We start from the raw sequence: 21,600 nt of genomic DNA on the forward strand, positions 1-21,600 counted from the left end.
AAGGATCAAACTGACAGTCATGCATCTTGGCGCACCGTAACAGGTGTGCTTCTTTTTACCCCATGCCTGGCAGTAGGCAGCAGTAATGCCGGGCTGTGCCGGACTAGGCTGGGCACTCTGAACTGGCTGGCCACTTGGGCAGATTAAGACGGGGATAGTTACACAGGACCGGTCGCTCCGAAGGCCAGCAGGGGAGACAGGCAGCGGACCGGGACCGGGCGCATCGTCTGAGGTGCCTCCGCCGGCGACAGAGCCGCTGGCTTCCAAGGCGTCTGAGGAGCCCTCGTCCTCAGGCGGCAGTAGCTGGCGTTGCCTTTTGTTTGGCAGGAACGCTGGCATTCTCCTCATCGTCAAAGCCACCCTCCAACTGGGACGAGTTGTTCTCAGAAGTGGCGTCCTCCATCGGCTGCGGGTGAACAATGAAATCTCTCAGATAGATGTAGGAGTGCGCATGCTGGGCAGGCAAGGGAAGGATTCCATTGTATTGTGTTTAACATTGCATATTGTATTATAGTCTATATGCCATATAGGCCTACTATATATTGTATTATTCACGGTGAGGTACTTTTATAAACCCTTTGGGTTAAGCCTCTCCGGCACATGCTTTAGTTCTGTTTTGATTTTGTTTTATTGTTTCTTTTTTATGGTGAGAATAAATAAATGTAAAAATGAAATTAAATGACGGCACCAGGTGGTTCTTGACGTGCTGCGATCCGATGCAGACAAATAGATACACCTGTGTAGAAACAAGATGGTCGTGTCTGGGACTACATTTTCCCAAACCCTATACCACCATTCTCCAATACGCAGTCACTTGATTAATCATCTCCCATTCACTCTACTCTTCCTCTCTCCAATGTCCCAATCCTATTTCTAATTTTTCATTTTACCCCTTGGCCTTCATTTTCGAGTGCCTTTCGTTTTGCCCCTCGACCCTCGAAACAGAGTTAAGGGTAGTGATTGAAATCTTTCCACTATGATAGGGATGGGAGAACCCTGATCAGACCTCGATACGTCAAGACTACATTTCCCAGAGGCCCTTCTCTAGCTTTGATTGGCTTCTGAGAGAAGGCAAACCTGTGACGTAACTCCGCGAGGGCGCGAAACGTGCAACTTTTTAGCAAAACTTTGGACGTGACGGACACGAGAAATTGTTACAGATATTTTGATCTTCAGATACATAGTAAATCAGGTAACATTGTTGGAAATTACAAGGTCACGTGAAGCCGGATTATATTCAAGTCTAAACGTCAAGCTCCAGCAATGGTATAAACGCGCATTTATGGTTTCACGTGTAGCCTACACTTTCTAAATGTTCACTTGACTTTAAAAGTCTTGATTTTGCCACGATAATTATTGTAACGTTAAGGTGGCTAGCTAGATTGCTGACTAAGTTAACGCTAAGTTAATAGCTGCTTAGAGTTAACCGTTAGTTAACGTAGGCTACACTAAGAAACCAGAAATGTTATTCTTTTGAGAAGTATTAGTAATTAACGCCATTTGTGTTATATTACAGGCACGAGACCAATGGCATTCCTGCAACTATTTACAGTCTAACTAGCTAACGTTAGCTGTCAAGCTAGTAGCTGCATCAAGCGAAGAAATGTCATCGCTTCAGCACCCCGGCTACTCGGATGAGAAAATGTTGCGTGTTTCGGAGAAGCTGCCTTGCAGAGAAGCCCAAGCGCGCATGCTGCTTTCGTTAATGGGAGAGGTGTGTGTGTGTGTGTGTGTGTGTGTGTGTGTGTGTGTGTGTGTGTGTGTGTGTGACCTAGCTACATATACAGTAGGAGGCACACACAGTTATCATTCTTCCACCCCTCTCCACACCTGTATCCATATTTTTCTCACTCACAAATGTCTTCTCTGTCCACAGCCTGAACAGTACAGCTACCCTTCTCTCTTCATCTATGGCCACAGAGCCACCGGGAAAAGCCATGTGATGCACACCTTGATGAAGGAGCTCGAGGTGAGAGAAGAGCTCCGTTCAGAGGGACACATAGTGGTAACTGTTAAGAAGTGTTAACACCCTGCCATTTTGTCTTCTGTCCCTCTTGTCTCTCCAGCTACCTTATGTGTCAGTGAGCTGTGTGGAGTGTGTCTCAGTGGCACTGCTGTTTGAGCAAGTGCTGCTCTCCCTGTTTGGTGCAGACTCGTCTCCCCTTCTCCCTCGCAGCCCCTCTCTGTCTGACTTTGTACGCGTCTACAGGCAACTGTGTGTCCAGGCCCCAAGCAAGCAGACACGATACATTGTGAGTATATCACTTCTCCAACCTAAGACTTGTCCTAATTCCTAAGCCCACTGTTAACCACTGCCATATCCTTACAATACCTCATTTACCATTGTGATGAACTGTGAGCAAAAAGAGTGGATTCTGTTGTATATTACATCATAATACAGTCATTTAGCTGACGTTTTTGTCCAAAGCGACTTACAATAATTGCTTTTAATGTAGGAAAAGCCAATGTACTACTGTACTTCTTGCCAGAACTCACAAGTGCATCTCCTGTGACTAAGTGACTAAGCGCATCTATTGCTAAAAGCAAAGTGCAAGAATAGCAAACTAAAAATACAATACTGGGCTTGACATACAGTTGAATTTGTCACTGTGGATTTACTTACTGGCCCCAATGTTGTATCACTGGCCCCAATGTTGTATCGCTAGCTTGGAAGATATAGCTAAATTTAGCTAACGCAAAGCATTTTATAGAATCAGATATCAGTGATTTATCACCGAATGAAGAGTGCTTCTACAAGTGGTTGATCATCATCATGCCTCAGAACAATGATGTGATACAAGTACATGTAAAGTCAATGTTTGTGATGATGGGATCTAGTCAGCAATTACTAAGTACTAAACCTTCAAACATATTAGATAGCTAGCTAGCTATTTCACTTAAGAGCTGTCTAATGTTTTCACTCACTTGTCTGCATATGCTGGCATAGATCGGCAAAGCTTGCAAAATACTTCTCCCTTCTCATCATATCCTAGACAAACCAGCGATCTGGCCAGTGAGGCTGAAAAACTCTTTCGTTTTTTTTTTTTTCATACTCCCTGTCATTATCGCGCAGCGCTTCTGGTGAAAGGTGGTTTCTTTCTTTCAGTTGTTTTTTTGTCAGGTTTTTGGCCGGTAGCAGGTGCCTTCAGAAACATTTTATTAGCGGCTATTGATTAGCGGCTATATACAAGGTATTCGGCTGGCTTGTCTTCACATTCAAGTTCTTGCGCTGGCATGTTACCACGGCCAATCAGAGTAAAGGCTCAGAGGTTTGTTTTTTGTCACGCGAAGCTTACAGCTGGGGCGAGTTGAACTTCAGCCCCGACAAAATGTAGCAAATGTTAAACAGTGGTGTGTTGGAACAGTATGCTGATTGGGTAACAGAGATAATGTATTGTTCAACCTGGAAAGCATAGCAAAACATAAACATTTTGTCGGGGCTGAACTCACCTGTGATCATTGTGTCTCTGTGCTCTCTGCCTTGTTTGTGTTTTATTATGGGAAGACAATTGTTAGCTTGTATATCTAATATATATATTTGATCTCAAAGTTATATTTGCACTGGCCCAAGCAGGCCATAGAATGCGTTATTTACTGGCCCGGAGGTGTTCAAGACAGCACCGGGCCAGCAGGCAAGCCCTGCAATAGGTGCTTAAGAGGGAGGATTGTGGTAGTACTTCTTGAAGAGGTGAGTTGAGCCTTGTGGTGAAAGATGGGCAGCGACTCTGCTGTTCTGACGTCAGTGGGAAGTTCTTTCCACCACTGCTGGGCCAGGACAGAGAAGAGAAGAGCCGTGACCGCATCGATCGACCGCTAGGGGCCTCGGGAGTAATGGGGCAACCAGTCGCCCCGAGGTAGCAAAGCGTTGTGGTCGGGAGGGGGTGTAGGGTTTGATACTATATAGAGTATATCTTATTCTATTTTATACTGCACAGTTACTGTACATATAGATGTATATAGCCCCAGTTATTCTTCTTTTATGCTATTTCCCCCTTATCTAGTGTTTTTTTCATTACTCTGTATCTAGTGTCCTTTTTCTTTCCAACCTTGCTGTAATTGTTGAAATGCCAAATTTCCCGCTGGGGGGATCAATAAAGTATCTTATCTTATCAGGCTACCATGGCCTGGAGATAGGAGGGAGTTGTTCCTTTCATTGCCCTGTAGGCTAGTACCAGAGTTTTAAACTGGATGTGAGCTGCTACAGGGAGCCAGTGTAGAGAACGGAGAAGGGAAGTTGTGTGGGAGAACTTGGGGTGGTTGAACACCAGGCGAGCAGCAGCTTTCTGGACAAGTTCCAGGGGTTTAATGGCTGAAGCCGTATGTGTCCGGACAGGTGCTGGAGTGGGCGGAGCTTCTCAGAGACATGGAAATCAACCTCCTCCCTGCTTTCCTGCGCCTCCAGGAATTGGTAAGACAAGGCTGTGCCCTAACGTCATAGTCACCTATCGAGTACACTGCTTCCTTATTTTGCAGTGGGTTACAGATAATGTGGAACAACTTTTACAAGAGGTGCCTTTGTAATAAATTACCTTAAGATGAGCATGTGGGGAGGAGGCACTTGTGTATTGTGCTTTGAAAGAGCCACAGATGAGGAAGATGATGCTCTGCATATTAATTATCAATAGAGAGGTGGTGTGAGACCGACAATCTTTATTTATTTTTAAGCTGAAGGCTAATTATATCTTGATAGCTGTCTCTTGTGTAGGATGAGGGAAGCAGTTTTGAGTAGTGCTGTGAGACGGGGCTTTTGAAATGATGATTAAACCAAAATGTATGTGTGTGTTACAAGACTGGATAAAACTGTCTCTGTGTTTACCCAATGTATTAATCTACATATCCCTGATTGTATTGGTATTGTATTTATTCTCTAGGAGAACAATATTGAAACAGACCACTTGACCTGGGCTTATAACATGTCCTACAGCTGTATTTTGTGACCATAACCCATAACCTATTTTGGGGGCAGGTTGAAGACAACGTGACGGTGATCTTGCTCAGTGAGATCGTTTGGGACAAGTTTCGACCCAGCACTGGCTGCTTTGATCCCCTCCTGATACACTTCCCTGATTACAGTAAAGGTACAGTAACACTGTCAAGGCAAATGCCACCTCATTCAGTCTCACATTAATACTTGCCTTGGCGCTGAATGATAATCAAAGCCACTTGTGTTCTTGTGAAAACTCATTGCACCTGTAATTCTCCCTTGGCACTCGGAACAGTGGCTGTGGCAGAACAGAGTGTACAAGGATCAGATCCCAGAAAACTGACACTTAAGCAGGCTACCCAATGTGATTTGGACTGGATCATTGATTTTCATTTAAATAAAATACTATGATGTCAATAACAAACCGTGTCCAGTGAAATTTGAACAAGCTTTTATTTTGATCAACGACTGATTTTGTGTTGTAACTGAACAAACAATGTGTTTACAATCTCTGTCCCTGTGTGTGACCGCATTCTGAGAGGATTTGTGTGTGTGCGTGTGCGTGTGTGTGCGTGCGTGTGTGCGTGTGTGTGTGTGTGTGTGTGTGTGTGCGCGTGCGTGTGTGTGTGCGTGCGCGTGCATGCTCATGCGTGTGTGTCCTTCCCCCTCCAGTGGAGCTGCAGACGATCCTGGCCCAGGACAGCCATCCCTCCTACTCCCCAGAGCTCTACTCTGCCTTCATCAACATCCTACTGGGGGTCTTCTACTCCGTCTGCAGGGACCTGAGAGAGCTGCGACACCTGGTCAGACACACACACACACTTTGTGTAACTCATACACTTAGGAGATTCAGTAGCTATGTATTTTGTCTATCAAACTATTGTATAGTCTACCGTGAGCACTTGTAAGGTTTTTTCTTGCTGAAAACTAGCTTGCTTTAATGTAATGATAAACATGTCTGGTATCACATGAATATGCTTGGAATTCCTCCTTTCAAACAGGCTGCCCTCAATTTCTCCAAGTTCTGTGAGCCTTTGGAGGAAGGCAGAGGTAAGCTATACATGTATCTATATATTAATTTGCTAGTATTTCAATTATTGTGTTCTTTCTTTTGTCTCTCCATTGATATTCTAGAGGGAGCTCTTTCCTCAGCTCTCTGCTAGGTTGTGGCTAGATGGGGTACAGCTACGGCCTGTGTAGAAGGCTAGTTCCCATAAATGCAGAGACCTGTCAAACTCTAAACCTAAATCTAACCGTAACCCAACCCTATACCTAAGCCTAACCTTAACCCTAAACCTAACCTTAACTTAACCCTAAGCTTAACCCAAAATGACCTCTGCATTTATGGGAACTAGCCTTTACCTTCCTTCTACACCGGCCATAGCTGTACCCCATCTAACCACGACCTCTGCTGCTGTCTGTCACATGCTGGTTTATAGGACCTCCTCTCTAACTGCTGTTTACATCTGCCCCAAGTGAAAGAGAGCGAAACTCACAAGCTGTGGAGGAACATCGAGCCGCATCTGAAAAAAGCCATGCAGACTGTGTACCTTCGGGAAGTGTCCAGGTCTGTCTGGCTTTGTCCATTTGTCTGTCCGTCCATCTTTGCTTCAGGCACAAATACTTTGCACAGAATGATCAAGCTGCATTGATTTTGTCTCCGTGACTATTCTTGTTCTCATAGGCTTTGATCCCATTAGCCAGGCTTGGTAGCGTTAGCTCTGTGTTCCTAGCTGGGTTACTGTTCTCCCCTGACTGGGTTCTGTTTCTTCTCCCCTCAGTGTTCAATGGGAGCAGCAACAGCAGATGGAGGAGAAGGAGGCTGGAGCCGTGAAAGGTACCCAGAGAGCGCGCCCACACATGCACACACACGCACGCACACACACACACACACACACACACACACACACACACATATATATATATACACACACACAGGGAATAAGACGTGGCTCAAACTCATGGTTTTGGGGCCTGTTCACAGCCATCTGTTTAATTCATTGAGGATTGTCTCCAGCCTGAGCTGGTTTTAAGGGAGAGGAGATTTGTCTTTTAGTATTTAATTGCTTGCTCATTAGATAAGTGGACAGGGAATAGGAAATAAAATTAAAGCTCCTACGCAGCGATTAGGCGGGGCCAGGCAATTTCAGACAAGTTTAGGAGCAATAAGCGAGAGAATAGGAAGACAACAACAAAGTTGACATTCCAATGTTCATTTTGCATCAGTTGAGGATTGAACTTGTAATCTCTGACACCAAGCAACATCCTCTATCTCACTGAGCTAATTAGCAACAACTCACGTTTGGCTTCACAAATTGACTAAGCCAGTCACCAGGGTGCAGGATAAGAGGTCATCTGTTTCATCATAAAACACTGAACGGGTGGTATATATAAAAGCCCACGTGAAAATATGTTTGTTGATTAAAGTATACACACTGAAACAAAGGATATAAGAATAGAAGTTGCATCATATATTGATGGTATGCCCTTCAAAATGTGGATGAGTGGCTGAAGTGATCAGTCTCATAATATACAACAAAGGAAAGCGAAAGCTGTTGACAGTACTGTGTTTTGTAAAACATTTTGATGCATTGTAAGATCAATTTTGATAATTCAACAATCTGGTCAATGAGTTTGTGAATGACAGTCTGAAGATCCAGTGTAGCAAATTGATTGGAAAATGTGGGATGAGATATATTTATTCATTTTTACAGGTTTTGTTTGCTTTTCTTCATAATTGAACATTAACTTCAGCAGCTGATTGCTCATTAACTTCAGCAGCTGGGAGGAGTTAGGTTTAGATATGTTCTTTTCTATTGACCGTTTGAGGGGATAATTCAGAATACTGTAAAAAAAACAAACATTTTTTGACATAAAATTTGGAAAGAAAATCACACTACATCTTGGATATTGTATGTTACCAATGTTGTCACTTTTTATGAGGATGATCAGACATTGATTTGACGAGAATTCGTAGGAATTGTATACAGAACTGTTAACAGTAAAACTTTTTCATGCGCTGTGGGCTCAATTTTTGATATTTCAAAAATCTGTGAGGATAGTTTGGTAAGGACAGTCTGAAGATACAGTATATACATTTTGGTGTCAATTGAACAAAAAATGTGGGAGGAGATAGGTTTGATATAGGTTTTACAGTTTATGAAAAAATCAGAGTGATGGACTTCATAATTCCTGCAAGGTCAGAGCGTATGAAAGTTTTGTCTCACTTGGGACTACATTCACGTGGTGGTTTTACAGTGATGACACCTATGGCTGATTTATGATTTTTTAAAGTTTTAAACTTTAGACTGTTGCTGTAGCGCCACCTTCAGGTTTATTGACCTACAATGCAGGTTGAGGACTTTGAGTATAGGACTGGAGCTATGTGCAAAGTTTGGTGATGTTTTGTCCACGGGAAGTCAGACTTCAGTGGAAGATGGATAATAATAATAATAATAATAATAATGATAATAATAATATTGGCAAATACAATAGGGTTCCGGCAGCGACGCTGCCTGGCCCCTAATGATCCGCTTACTATCAATACTAGGCCTGTAGATGGCGCTGCAGTGCATGTTTGTGTGTTCCATTTGCTGATTTCAAAGTAATTCTAAAAAGAAAGAACATCCAAGTAACATTATGACAATTGATGTTTGCTATCCTTTTCCCCAGGGCTGTCAGCTCATGGTCATGTGGAGCTACCTTACTACTCTAAGTTCCTGCTAATTGCTGCATATTTGGCATCATACAACCCTGCCCGTACCGACAAACGCTTCTTCCTCAAGGTCGGCTTCTTCATTACAGACCCTGTTTCATACATCTCGGTGATGCCACCTCAACTGTCGTCTTCGGACTTTTAGTTTCTAGTTTGTTGAAGCATGAGGGTGAATCTCTCTTGTCCCAACAGCACCATGGTAAAATAAAGAAGACCAACTTCTTGAAGAAGCATGAAAAGGTGACTATTTGCCAAGATACAGCAGAAGGTTCTTGTGGTTCAGTTCATCAGTGATTTTTAAGCCTAGTTTATACTTCATAAGACGCTTCATGGCACATAGCTCTGGGCATTTATACTCAATAGATCAGCACACTGAAAGCTTCCTGTGTCTGTTGCACTAAGGTGCACACAAATGAATACTGGTTTGTTTACCTCAGTTTTCACAATTATGCAATTATGGCAATGCCTAATATAGATTTACTAATGCTGGAGGAAAAAGAGGTAATCCTCAGTCTTGTTTAATGGGAGGGGGAAGGCGGGAAAGATGGTGGAATGTCAGTCTGACTATTAAACAGCAGAAGAGATGAACAAGGAGTTTAACCTCGTAAGCGACATGAGAGAAATGGATCAGATCTGGAGCAGCATTTTAAGTAGGCAATTTCGCAATGTACGCAAATTGTTTTGTCATTGTGTATCCTCAGGCCAGTCAGCCAATCAAGGCTGTGAAACATACAGTATAATGACGCAGTGTTAGCCGCTAGGAATTTCAGAGGATACAAGCCAAATGGCTCACAGCCTGTGAGGCGTTCTAAATTACCTCAATGAGAAAAATCTGTCTGACGGGTTGTCTCACGCAGTATAAATTAGGCTTTAGTTGACCCACGCCACGCTCTTCTCTCTCTCTCTCTTTCTCTCGCCACGCTCTCCTCTCTCTCCTTTCCTCTCTCTTTGTCTCTCCACATCTCTCTGTCTCCTTCCCTCTGTCTCTCATTCAGACCAGTAACCACCTGCTGGGACCCAAGCCCTTCCCTCTAGACCGGCTGCTGGCCATCTTCTACAGCGTGGTGGACAGCAGGGTGGCTCCCTCCGCCAGTATCTTCTCCCAGGTCAGCTCCACAACAACGTAATCATGGCCTGTCTGACCGGACAGGCAAATGATAATAAATGGTTTATCTGAACAGTCATTTATGTATTTGTACTCACTCCTCTTCCTCCTCCCAAGATCTCCTCGCTGGTGACTTTGCAGCTGTTGACCCTGGTCGGCCATGACGACCAGCTGGACGCCCCCAAGTATAAATGTGCCATCTCTCTGGACTTCATCCGGGCCATATCCAGGTGTGTGTATGTGAGAACACATACCTGTTCATGATAGACTTTTGGGATAATCCCAAGGCATTGATAGATGGTTCAGTTCTTGTCTCGCATAGCCGGACCTCCACACTTCGTTTTAGCGTTGTACCAGCGCTGGAGAAAGGTTTGGCTTCAACCCATTATCATTCTAGAATAGGGGAAAAAACGCTGTATTTCTTTAAAGGTGCAGTATGCAGTTTGTGATTTCCTGTTAGACTTAGAAACAGTTAGAAAAAAGCAACTGACAAAATCCCCACCCCTCCCTTCAGGATCCCACCAAAGCCATTCCACCAAACGGGTGGAAAACAAATGAGACTCTCTAGGCAGGGCAGAATGACAGGCAGGTAAGCCATCCAATCATTTGAAGCAGCTCAAAATGATTGGACGTACTTATTACAATCCTGCAACTTTCACAGATTATGGATTTATTTAATTTTAGTTTTCAGAGCACTTTATTTCTTGATTGTTGTCAGGATGTAATGAGAATGACAAAAAATAGGACAAATAGTGCTTTGAGCCAAACCACATACTGCACCTTTAAACCATGCTATAGTATATGTATGTATATATAAATAGTGTTGGGGGATTTAATCTGATTGGCGCCGTTGGAATTAAGCGGCGCCAATGATAGTCTTATTCCAAAAACCTCCATCCTGACCCCTTGCCTCCACTGCGGGCGTTGGTGTCAACCGTCAGCGTCGAAAATCAAGAAATGAACCTCGGCAATTCTCTAACGTAAGCAGTGGCGCCGCTGTCATTAATTAGAAAGGATTCATTTCGCGTCTGATAGTTGACGCTGACGCTAATGGACCCAGTGGAGCCAAGCCTTAAAGCAATACATCGCGATATTTGGACCTTTTACAAATATGTCTGGTGCTAATTATCCAGTTAGATTTACTAAAAGTAAGCTGAATCGTCCAAACAGTCTACTCAGAAAGATAATACATTGACATTTATTACCTTTTAAAACTCGTGCCCCCGGGACGCAGCATTCAGTCAAAGTGCGCATGCGCAACGTTGTGCTTAAACAACACAGTAGTAGCTAACTATTCCGGCGTCTATGGATATCATGCGTTTTTTAGCTCAATGATATCATGGCGGAGGTGAGAAAACCGAAGCGAAACATCACAGAGGAAGCCAGAAAAAGAAAAAAACAATCTGATAATGTTACGACAGTACGACAGTGCACTTACTCGCAGAGCCTGTGGGGGCGCAGTTCCGAGAAAACGCTATGTATTGCTTTAAGTCAGACTAGTTCAGTTCCAACCTCTCTGTGCCAACTTTTGTGTTCTTCTCATCTCTTTGTCCAGGACAGTGAACTTTGACATTGTCAAGTACCTTTATGACTTCCTATGAGCTTGCTGCTACGAGAGGAAGACACACTGGTGGAAAAATATGAGCAACTGGGTGGGAGAGGCCTGGACTATGTGGACTCTCAGCTTTCTGCAGCTATGGAGGATTATGGGTGGACTGGAGGCATTGTGTTTTACTGCCACCTGGTGTCTGACTTGAGGCACTGTCTTTGGAGGCTATCTGGAGTACTCCATATTTTTTCTGAGACCACGTAGGAAGAATGCCCTTACCCGTGTCAACTCCTACATCTGCATCCAGATGGGTATGGTGGTGTTTGATGATGATGTGATGTTATCAGAGTGGCTGGGCCTGCGTTTTAGTGGTATGTATGGTGACCAATGATGGATCATTTATGATTTATGATGGATTACTGTAGCTGCATGGATTAACTTGACTCCTATTTACCTGTCAATCTCTAATTGAATCCCCTAACTGATGACAATACCTCCCAATGTGAAGAGTGTTTATTTTCAGCATGTTGGAGATGATTAAAGTCAGGCCTTCATACAGCTTTGTTTCATCTCGTCAGCAGTGGATCCAGCAGGGCAGCACAATGAAGCCTGTGAGGCTATGGCAGTCATGGGGCCATTTGGTAAACATGAGTCTTAACCTTCACTGTGACCTTTACATTTACCGTTTTACTGTGCGATTTTATTAGATCACTGTCAGACCTATTGTATTAAGAATATTTGATTATGTTTACACAAGACTTTCAGCGGCTCTGTCAATCCCTAAATATATTTATATCATACTGTATGCAGCAGTGCATTTTTAGCGGATTTGTGCATTACCATGGCTACAATTCATCATGGTTGTCGTAACCGGTGTTGTGACTCAACATTTTCTTTCTCGCCCAGAGGTTATTGAGTCTAGTAACACATTTTTGCTAAATCAATAGCAAGCTGTTTGTAAACATTCAAAGCTTAATAGTTTGCATTGAAAAAACATCAAAGATTGCGGCGTTAATCTTTATTTTACAACTGTAAGCAAGAACAGTTTTCTTATATACAAACTCTGTAGTCCTATAGAAGGCACCGGTTGAGTGAGGCTACAGGTCTGAAAATATTATCTTGCTCTATTGACCCTTGGTAGGCTTCAGGCAAAATACTTTTCGTCTTAAGTTGGCCAATTCTAAAATGGATACTGCTGCTATATATATCGGACGTTAAGATTCAGATTTGAGTTTACTAATATTGGATTTGCTATAGGAAAGGTAACTTCCACATAAAGACCCCATAGATGACTCTTGACAGGAGCAGCTCAACAGAGGTTTTGTCCAAAACATGGATGGAAACCAATCATGAGACGTAGAAACAGGCTTTTCTTTTCATTTCATTTGGAAAGCACAGTTAGTACAGGTAGTCACCACTCCCCTTCATCACTCACCCTTCTTAAAGGGCAATGCTCGTTTTTGACAACCTGGACCTTATTTACGACATATTATAAGAAGTTTGACTCACCGAGATCACTTTTGTGTAGTTCGGAGGCCTGTAGAAGAAATTTAAAATCCAGCGCGAGCCAGTATATCCATGTAATGACGGTGATCGGGGCACCAAGAATGCAGTTTCTCAAAATCTATTTTCGGCCGCTAAACGGTTGTTTTCCTCAATCAGATTGGATGAATCGACAGTTGAGATTCCTCAACGCGAGGCATTGTTGTGGTTTTCAAATACGGGGTCTTTAGCCTCTGTAATATGATCTTTACACGCCTTTCCCCACTTGCTCCAGCACGCATGCGCACAGGCCAGCGCGCAGACTGGCTATTCTCCGGCTCACATTCTCTGCGCTACGATCGGATTGTTGCTGACGAATGACGACGACAATATTCTCGGCACCAACAACGATCGTAGCGCAGAGAATGTGAGCCGGAGAATAGCCAGTCTGCGCACTGGCCTGTGCGCATGCGTGCTGGAGCAAGTGGGGAAAGGCTTGTAAAGATCATATTACAGAGGCTAAAGACCCCGTATTTGAAAACCACAACAATGCCTCGCGTTGAGGAATCTCAACTGTCGATTCATCCAATCTGATTGATGAAAACAACCGTTTAGCGGCCGAAAATAGATTTTGAGAAACTGCATTCTCGGTGCCCCGATCACCGTCATTACATGGATATACTGGCTCGCGCTGGATTTTAAATTTCTTCTACAGGCCTCCGAACTACACAAAAGTGATCTCGGTGAGTCAAACTTCTTATAATATGTCGTAAATAAGGTCCAGGTTGTCAAAAACGAGCATTGCCCTTTAAGTTATGATCTACCAGTGTCTCTAGTCTCAGACTCAGTTGACTGAGAGATCATCATTTTCATCATGTAGGCAGCCAGGAAAATGGTGACTGGGTAATTTGTGAGTTGCACACACTCATTGTGTGGTCGTACGACATAAGAGGAATTCAAAGCACAGCTCCTAGTCATAAATGTCCATTATCATGAGTTCAATCTCATGAGGGAGCCCATAGCTCAGTTCAAAGGTGACCCCGCACCCCCCACACTCATGCAGGTGGAGATGGGGTGGACGTCTAGATGCCGTTTCTCCGGTTGTGGATCATGGTCACTATGTGTTTGAGGTCCAGACTCTTCATCATCACCTCCATGAACTCGTCATCAGTGCGAGCCCCTGCTACAAACTCTTCCAATGACAGCTCCCCTGTGGAGAGGAAGGATTACATTTAGATTAGCTGGTGAATGTGACTCTGACACAAGCCAGATGACATTTTGCGGTCCTCTCTTCGATTCGAGATAGTGTTTACATAGTTAATGTATTGAGGACATTGTTGAGGCAGTTGTAAAAGGCACTCACCATCTCCGTTTATATCAATCTTGTCAAACACCCGGTTGGTGAAATCTTCTACACTTAACTCCTGGTTCTCACTACCATTGATTGCACGGATAGCCTGAAGAGAGAATTATGGTAAATGGTAAATGGACTGCACGTATATAGTGCTTTTCCACCTTAGCGGCACTCAAAGCACTTTACCCTCATTCACCCATTCACACACCAATGACGGTAGCTGCCATGCAAGGTGCTAGCTTGCTCATTGGGAGCAATTTGGGGTTCAGTGTCTTGCTCAAGGACACTTCGACATCTGGACAGTTGGAGCTGGGATTCGAACCACTGACCCTTCGATCACTGAACGACCCGCTCTACCAACTGAGCTACAGTACAGCCGCCCGGTGTGTTTGGTCAGCAACACAGAGAAACAGCACTCTTTATCAAGCCTGGGTCAAAATACTATTTTAAATCATTTCAATTACTTATCTGTGCTTGATTGTTCTTGTCTGGCACAATGGAACTAATGAGCCATTTCCAAAAATGAAAACCCCACCCACCTGACACTAGGCAGACTCGAGCTAGGGCAAAAGTAATTGAAAGGATTTCAAACAGTACTTCAATCCAGGTCCATCAACAAGATACTGCAGCAGCAGTAGCCTTAGCTCAGGAGGTACAGTAGCCGTCTGGGAATAGGAAGGTCGCCGGTTTGATTCCAGCCTTCGCTGCCAGCGTGTCAAAGTCTCCCTGAGCAAGATGCTGAACCCCAGTAGCCAGCCAGTATCCCAATAGCACTGGCTAGCACTTTGCATGGCAGCTGGCCACCATCGCTGAATGAGAGGCCATTGTAAAGCACTATATAGACCCTTTCAATGAGTAAACTTTGGTGGTGTTTTGAATATGAAATTCCATGAAATGGTCAATAACTGTGCTCCATTTAGACTGCACTTATAAAGCGCTTTACAATGGCCTCTCATTCACCCATTCAAACACACCAATGATGGCAGATGACATGCAATGTGCATTGGGAATGGCATTTGGGGTTCAGTGCCTTGCCCAAGGACACTTCGACATTGGACAGGAGGAGCCGGGATTCGAACTGCCGACCCTACTGAAGAATATAGGTAAAAGTCGGGTAGGGATGAAAGGAGACAGCTGTGCTGGGGCCGGGGGTCGAGAGGCCACGCTGGGACGTCACGGGGGGGGGGGGGTGTCCCATCCTTCCCAGGGTGTCCAATGCTTTTCATAGAATGTCATAAAAGTACCACTGGCCAAACAATCAGTGGGATTGAGACTTCAGATGGTGGATGACAGGTTGACATGACTTGTGCCTGACATACGCATCTTGTGACAGTAGGGCCCCTCCGGGGAGCCAATCTGACTACACTAGACCTTAAGGGAGGCGTGGGGGTGGAGCAAGAGGATACTATTTAGTGTCTTGAGTCAACCTTGAGACCTTGATTTGGGATGCGGTAGCCTGTGGTTACCCAGCCCCGATTAGATCAAGCGGGGGAGTACGGAAGAAGATTAAGGCCTCGTTTTCTGCCCACAGCTCCAGCCAGCCGATAGACAGGGAGAGACAGGGACTGTAACATGTGAGTTTAAGTTCTGTCCAATAAATCATTGTTTGCCGCTTCCAATCCCGTGTTGGGTGATTTCATCAATGACTATCACAACAAGAAGGCTATTAACAGCGTGGTCCATATTAGATTTGCTGCAACTTTTATTAAGGCTTATACAAAAATTACACAACGCAGAGCAACAGAAGAAGAAGAACGCCAAAAGCCAATACTACGATGGTTGGCCGACCCGCTCTACCTCCTGAGCCACAGCCAATGTGGCTATTTAACAACACTGGCAAAAAGCACTGGTCATATCTCATATTATACAGCTGGTGTGGGTTTATACCTAAAAACTGAATTATTCTTAACCCGGTACCCATTGCCTGATGTGCGTATTCTATATCTCTGAAATCATATCTCATATTATGACATCAGTGAAGGATCTGACCTTTATGATGCTGAGGAGCTCATGTCGGTCGATGCAACCGTTGCCGTCCACGTCATACAGCTTGAAGTACCAGCGCAACTTGTGCTCCATCTTCCCGCGCATTACCAGGCTCAGGGCAGCCACATACTCCATGAAGTCTATGTAGCCGTCCTGTAAAAGCCAGGAGAGTGTGGCTCATTGCATCAATCCTGTGGTAAATGTGTTTATCATAATCAGAACAGTGGTAAGACAACTGTGGGTATTTCTCAAAGCTGGCTAACTGAGTAAGCCTGACTTTTGCAATGAGTAAAACATGGGAACTCTTCAAATCTGGAACATGGACTGAAGTAAAAAATAGCTTTCTGGGTTTTACTTTATGCTTATGTCAGGCTTACTCAGTTAGCGAGCTTTGTGAAATACCCCCTGGTGTTCAGTAGGCAGGTATGGATGCACTTGTTGATAAGGAGTTGGCTATACAGTATACTGTGTATATTTTATTGAGATATTCTCCCCCATATTATATAATCACAAGCCTGTCTGATCAACAGGGATTATTATGAATATATGAGAGATGAATGATCCCTTAAGGTCGGTGTCAAGGTTGGAACACAATGGCAGCATTAGAGACCTCAGCTCTGTCCTCTGGTCTGGACAAAACAGGTTACTCCCTCCCCCCCCTCAGCATCAAGGTATTGTCTCAGAGAGATAATCCCAAGGCTAAAACATGCGTTAATCCAGTCACGCCTTTTGGAATTGAAGCTGACAGGGTTACTAAATATAGAATTGCATTGCTCCTTCAACAGTGATCGCATTCCGAGAACCAGATATAACAACTTCCTGCTCTTAAAGAGATTACCAACTTTTGACTGGTTCAAGATATTTTATAACATAATTTTCCAATCAATGTAACTCATGGGAAAACATAGAGCAACAGGGACCACTCTCGGTAACATTGTAGCTAATGTTTATTTAATGTTAATGTGAACTCATAGTTTTGTAATCATGATTCACCAGGAGTCACCAGATGAAGTTGATGGGGTAATAGTATATTTACTCCTGTACGTAGCATACGTGCTTTCGTTCATTTGTCACATGTCATACCAGACCCCACCACCTGGGGGGTCGCCACAATTCATTTTTCCTGTTGCCAGGTGCATTTTGCTTTGTACATAAAAAACTATGTTTGGTGTCTCAGTAAAAGTATAGTATATTCTACTCACGAGTCCATCTGCTTTCTAAATCCACAGCGTTCAGAGCCTGAGGTGTTTAGTAGCTCTGGTGCTCGTTCTAAATGTTTCAAGGTTAGGTGTATTGTGGGTACAATTATCATTAGTTAGAGCCCTTATATTCACAACATAGATCAGATTACTCTTATTTAGGTAGTTTGATCATGTTAGATAGTTCAGACATAGAGCATGGCTATGCTCTGTTTTCCAACCGTCAAAAGAGGTATATTGACATTTGCATGTGGTTATGTACACTAGATATATACACAAGATGTTCTAGATAGTTCTTCATGTCCCAAATGGCTTTCGTGAAGAAGCTCTTCCTGAGCCTCTCCGTGCTCCCAAAATAACCCAATACGAAAAACATGCAGAAGAACAGATACTCTGCAGTCCTGTCCCTGACCAGGACCTGGACTGAGCACATGAATGATGGCTGCCCACTGCTCCTGGCTGCCCCTGGAGGAGGACGGCTCAGGATGGGTTAAATGCAGGGAACATTTTCACCGGCAGCCTCTGAAAGTTGCATGTGTGCTGTGTGCCATATCACTGCTCACTATATGTGATGTGTGTCACTGTGTGGCATAATAAAGACCCCCCCCTCGGGTCCTCCAAACAGATGACTGAGAAGAAGGGTGAATGCAAAACAATGGTCAAAAGTTACATAATCATACTACACAAAATCCTTTCATTAGCTGCAAATTGTGACGAGTTGTATCTTTCACATTTGCAGGAATTGTCTGACATGTTAATAGTAACCCTCATAGGCAAATAGATGCAACCTTAAAATCACAATAGAAGTCCAAAGTGTTAACATTGAACTGTAAACTAAAATGCACAGATTAATAGCAACATTATTGCGTTCCACAAGGGCCAGTAGCGTATCACTACAATGAACAGTAGATTATCATAACATCATTTTGGATGGCCTTCTTTGCCTTGTCATTTTCATTAAGTTTTTTTTTTTCCTACAGTTAAAATCGCTTGAGGTTATTTTTATCTTAACTATTTTAATCACGGATATATTAATTCACTATTTGCTTACTAATAAATGCTTACATTTTAGACTTAACCGAAAATATGATGGGCTTATATGCCGGCTCTGTATTGTAGATAAATCTAAACTAGAAAAGCCCACTCACACATCCAACTGTACATGCTGATGACATGCATCATAGGTGGGAGTCAACAGGTTCATTGTTCACTTGTTGCACTTATATTTTCACTCACAGACCTCTGTGAACCAGGTGGGGACTTTCCACTTTTAGAAGAAGGCCTGAGTCACATCTGCCACATTTACCACTCAACACTGTCACTAATAAAACAGCCTACCATAAGCAGCATGGTTTCAACGCAACAATTCAGCCTTGGATTAATCCAGTTGAAGCCTTGTTAAATACTTTGAATGCAGCATCTGTTTACCTTGTTCATGTCAAATGTGCGGAACATCTGCTCGATGTAGGAGCTGGCTTCGGTGTCCAAACCTCGGAGCCCAAAGAACTGCTTGAACTCGTGCAGTGTGAGCTGACCCGAGGGGCACTCCGTCATGAACTTCTTGTACCAGATGTGCATCTCCACAGCCTGCAGGTCGTCCACCGTGCATCCTGCAGCGTTGCCCATGCCTTTAGAGTTGCCTGTATCTGTGTGTATGACTGGAAGGAGAATGGAGGAGCCCTATCTCGAGGGCTCTGCACTTTGTGTCGGCCTACTGTGAAGCCGAGTGTCAATGGGACCTGAAAGGGACAGGGTGGCTGGCAGGGGCTTTTGTATGGGGCTGGGATAAGCCATGCCTCTGTATTTTCCGTGTCTAATCACCAGTGGAAATCTAGGTGCAGCAGCAGATAAACGGCTTAATCAATCCCTGCTGGAGGTACACTGTCTGCAACACATGCACTGTAAAATATGTCCTGTTAACTTAGAAACATACGTTCATCTGACTTTATTTTTTGTACTCTGCTGACATTGGCCTACCCAATTTCATATAGTGAAATTGTTCTTTAAAGTGAAATTGTTCTTAAACGGATCTCATATTAGTTTACTGAACTTACTCACTGTACACCTATGACAGTCAATCATAGCAGCAATCGAATCATCAGGTTTGCGGACGACACCACTGTGATAGGTCTGATGTCCCCCAATGATTAATTTGAATCAGCCTTCCACAAGGAGGTGTCAGACCTAGTAACACGGTGTCAAGACAACAACCGGGCCCTGAACTTTAGCAAGACAAAGGAGATGGTTGTGGACTTCAGGAAAGGGGGAAGGACCCCACCCCATCATCATCAACGGAGAGGAGGTAGAGAGTCAGCCACTTTAAATTCCTAGGAATACAGATCTGGAGGTCAGGTCATTGGAGATGACCTGAGGTGCCTGCGGAGATAGGGCAAGAGCACACAAACACTTGTGAACTTTTACTGCAGCATCATTGAAAGTGTCTTGACTCAAGGCATCGCAGCCTGGTACGGCCTCACCACCACAAGAATGCCATCCAGAGGGTGGTGAAGGCAGTGCAGAAGATCATCTGAGTAGAGCTCCCAACCATGGAGGATAACGCTGCCGCAGGCAATTAGGGCTGTCAAACATACTCAAATCTTCACAGAAACAATTTGAAATTATACATTTTGTCAACAATCTATCCCTAATGTGCCAAACAAATCTTGCTAGGTAATACTCACAGGCATATGTTCTCAAAACTTTGTCGAGGAAAGAACGTTGAACTGCACACGATCCCCTCTCCAGTCTGATAGCAACTAGTCTGGCTCAATGGATGTAGGTTTTGGCAATAAACCTTGTCATTCGTTGTCACACTGCCCAATCAGTGGCGAGTCTGGCGACGCAAATTAATCTGATTCGGGCCGAGAGATTCTCTCGGCACCAATCAGATTTGATCCAGACTATTTTGCAAGAGCACAGTCTTGTCGTCCGGGACTGGCTCCGCCCAAGACGACTGTGATTGGTTTAAAGAAATACTGCGTTTTCCCCCCCTATTGCAGAATGGTAATATGTCCAGCCAGACCTGTCTCAGGCGCTGGCACAGCGTAAACGAAGGGCGCTTTCACACCTAAAGGTCTAGACTAAGGTCCGAACCAGAATCTCGTTTGGCGCTTTCACATGTTATTTTTTATTGATTAATTCCATAACTTTCGCTTTCACACCAGGGGCCGGTTGCACAAGCTGGAATAGAACTAGCAGCATAGCACATCCTCTCAGTCTGGGGATGCCTGCAACCTGGCCATACTTAACTGATTTAATGCACCTGACCCAGAATTGGTCATGTGAATGCATCTTTTTCTAAACATTTCCGGGATGGTCTAGCTGTAGACTTGTTGTGGACCAGTCTGGAGAATATGAATGACAGTTGAACATTTAATTTAACACAAGTAGGCCTAGGTATGTAGTTGTCTTTATTGCGATCATGCCACCATGACAATAGTCTTAAACCAAGTAGGCCTGTGTCATTAGGCTACTACAGTTCAGGTTCTGCCAGGCATGCACCAGGTTAAGCATAAGACAAGTGAAATAATAAATCATATTATATCATATCATTACAGCTACAAATGTAGTTTCATATCCAGACAACAGCACTTACATTCTATAACTGTTATGGAATCACAGCAGTTTCATTAAGCAGTTCTTGAATGCCTTTGATGATGGATTATATGATAGGTTAAATCAATGTATCTCAAACTTAATTGATGATATGATGCAAAAATGCCTTCATTCATTTCGTCATATGACATGAAATTCAAAAATCATACTTATAAAGATAAACTGCTTTAAAATATATATGTTCTACTACATACAATAAATGAATATACAAGTAGATTTGTCTCAATACTGCTTAAAATTATTGTTACATAATGTAGTTCGGCTGTGGCTCAGGATGTAGAGCGGGGTCATCCAATAATTATAGGGTCAGCGGTTCGAATCCCAGCTCCTCCTGTCCACATGTCGAAGTGTCCTTGAGCAAGACACTGAACCCCAAATTGCTCCCAATGAGCAGGCTATTGCACCTTGCATGGCAGCTACCACCATTGGTGTGTACATGTGTGTGAATGGGTTAATGAGAGGCCATCAATGTGCTTTGTATAAAAGCACTATATAAGTGCAGTGATTAAAAGAAAAATACAATCATACTGGTTTATGGTATCCCTGGAATTCAGTCACCTTAAAGGGAAAATGCATGTTTAGCCCTGTTTTAAGGTTATGATCATATATAATGGTTCAAATCAAAACGTTGACAAAACTAGCACTTTTGAGAAAGTCTGATAATTGCTCTA

The 21,600-nt window shown here is 43.6% G+C and overlaps 2 protein-coding genes across 4 annotated transcripts; one reads left to right on the top strand and one right to left on the bottom strand.

Moving 5' to 3' along the window:
• Nucleotides 1–1,123: 1,123 nt before the first annotated feature.
• On the top strand, nucleotides 1,124–11,825 carry orc5 (origin recognition complex, subunit 5). 3 transcript variants are annotated; one of them, XM_084447828.1, is made up of 15 exons: nucleotides 1,124–1,192; nucleotides 1,517–1,714; nucleotides 1,877–1,969; nucleotides 2,067–2,252; nucleotides 4,334–4,408; nucleotides 4,967–5,078; nucleotides 5,597–5,727; nucleotides 5,926–5,974; nucleotides 6,401–6,491; nucleotides 6,706–6,761; nucleotides 8,597–8,709; nucleotides 8,832–8,879; nucleotides 9,635–9,745; nucleotides 9,862–9,974; nucleotides 11,300–11,825. In XM_084447828.1, exons 2-15 carry the CDS (start codon nucleotides 1,604–1,606, stop codon nucleotides 11,343–11,345), a joined length of 1,335 nt encoding a protein of 444 aa, XP_084303954.1. In that variant the 5' UTR covers nucleotides 1,124–1,192; nucleotides 1,517–1,603; the 3' UTR covers nucleotides 11,346–11,825. The 3 variants fall into 3 exon arrangements, with proteins under 3 accessions (XP_084303954.1, XP_084303955.1, XP_084303953.1); XM_084447829.1 differs by having other exon boundaries at nucleotides 1,137–1,266; nucleotides 9,862–9,984; XM_084447827.1 differs by having other exon boundaries at nucleotides 1,137–1,266.
• Nucleotides 11,826–13,857: 2,032 nt separating this feature from the next.
• On the bottom strand, nucleotides 13,858–18,940 carry guca1aa (guanylate cyclase activator 1Aa; the record flags this gene model as incomplete). The annotated part of the gene is made up of 4 exons (XM_084447941.1): nucleotides 13,858–13,985; nucleotides 14,139–14,232; nucleotides 16,119–16,268; nucleotides 18,743–18,940. The coding sequence occupies 4 exons, from the start codon at nucleotides 18,938–18,940 to the stop codon at nucleotides 13,858–13,860; spliced, it is 570 nt and encodes a 189-aa protein (XP_084304067.1).
• Nucleotides 18,941–21,600: the final 2,660 nt, after the last annotated feature.

Source organism: Borostomias antarcticus (assembly GCF_949987555.1).
Source record: "Borostomias antarcticus genome assembly, chromosome: 13".
Classification (NCBI taxonomy): Eukaryota; Metazoa; Chordata; class Actinopteri; order Stomiiformes; family Stomiidae; genus Borostomias; species Borostomias antarcticus.

Excerpts from the sequence above, each read along its gene's own strand:
- orc5 (XM_084447828.1), top strand. The coding sequence starts at position 1,604 with ATGTCATCGCTTCAGCACCCCGGCTACTCGGATGAGAAAATGTTGCGT. Across the intron at positions 2,253-4,333 it reads GCAAGCAGACACGATACATT|GTGCTGGAGTGGGCGGAGCT; the intron begins GTGAGTATATCA and ends GTGTCCGGACAG. Across the intron at positions 5,728-5,925 it reads TGAGAGAGCTGCGACACCTG|GCTGCCCTCAATTTCTCCAA; the intron begins GTCAGACACACA and ends CCTTTCAAACAG.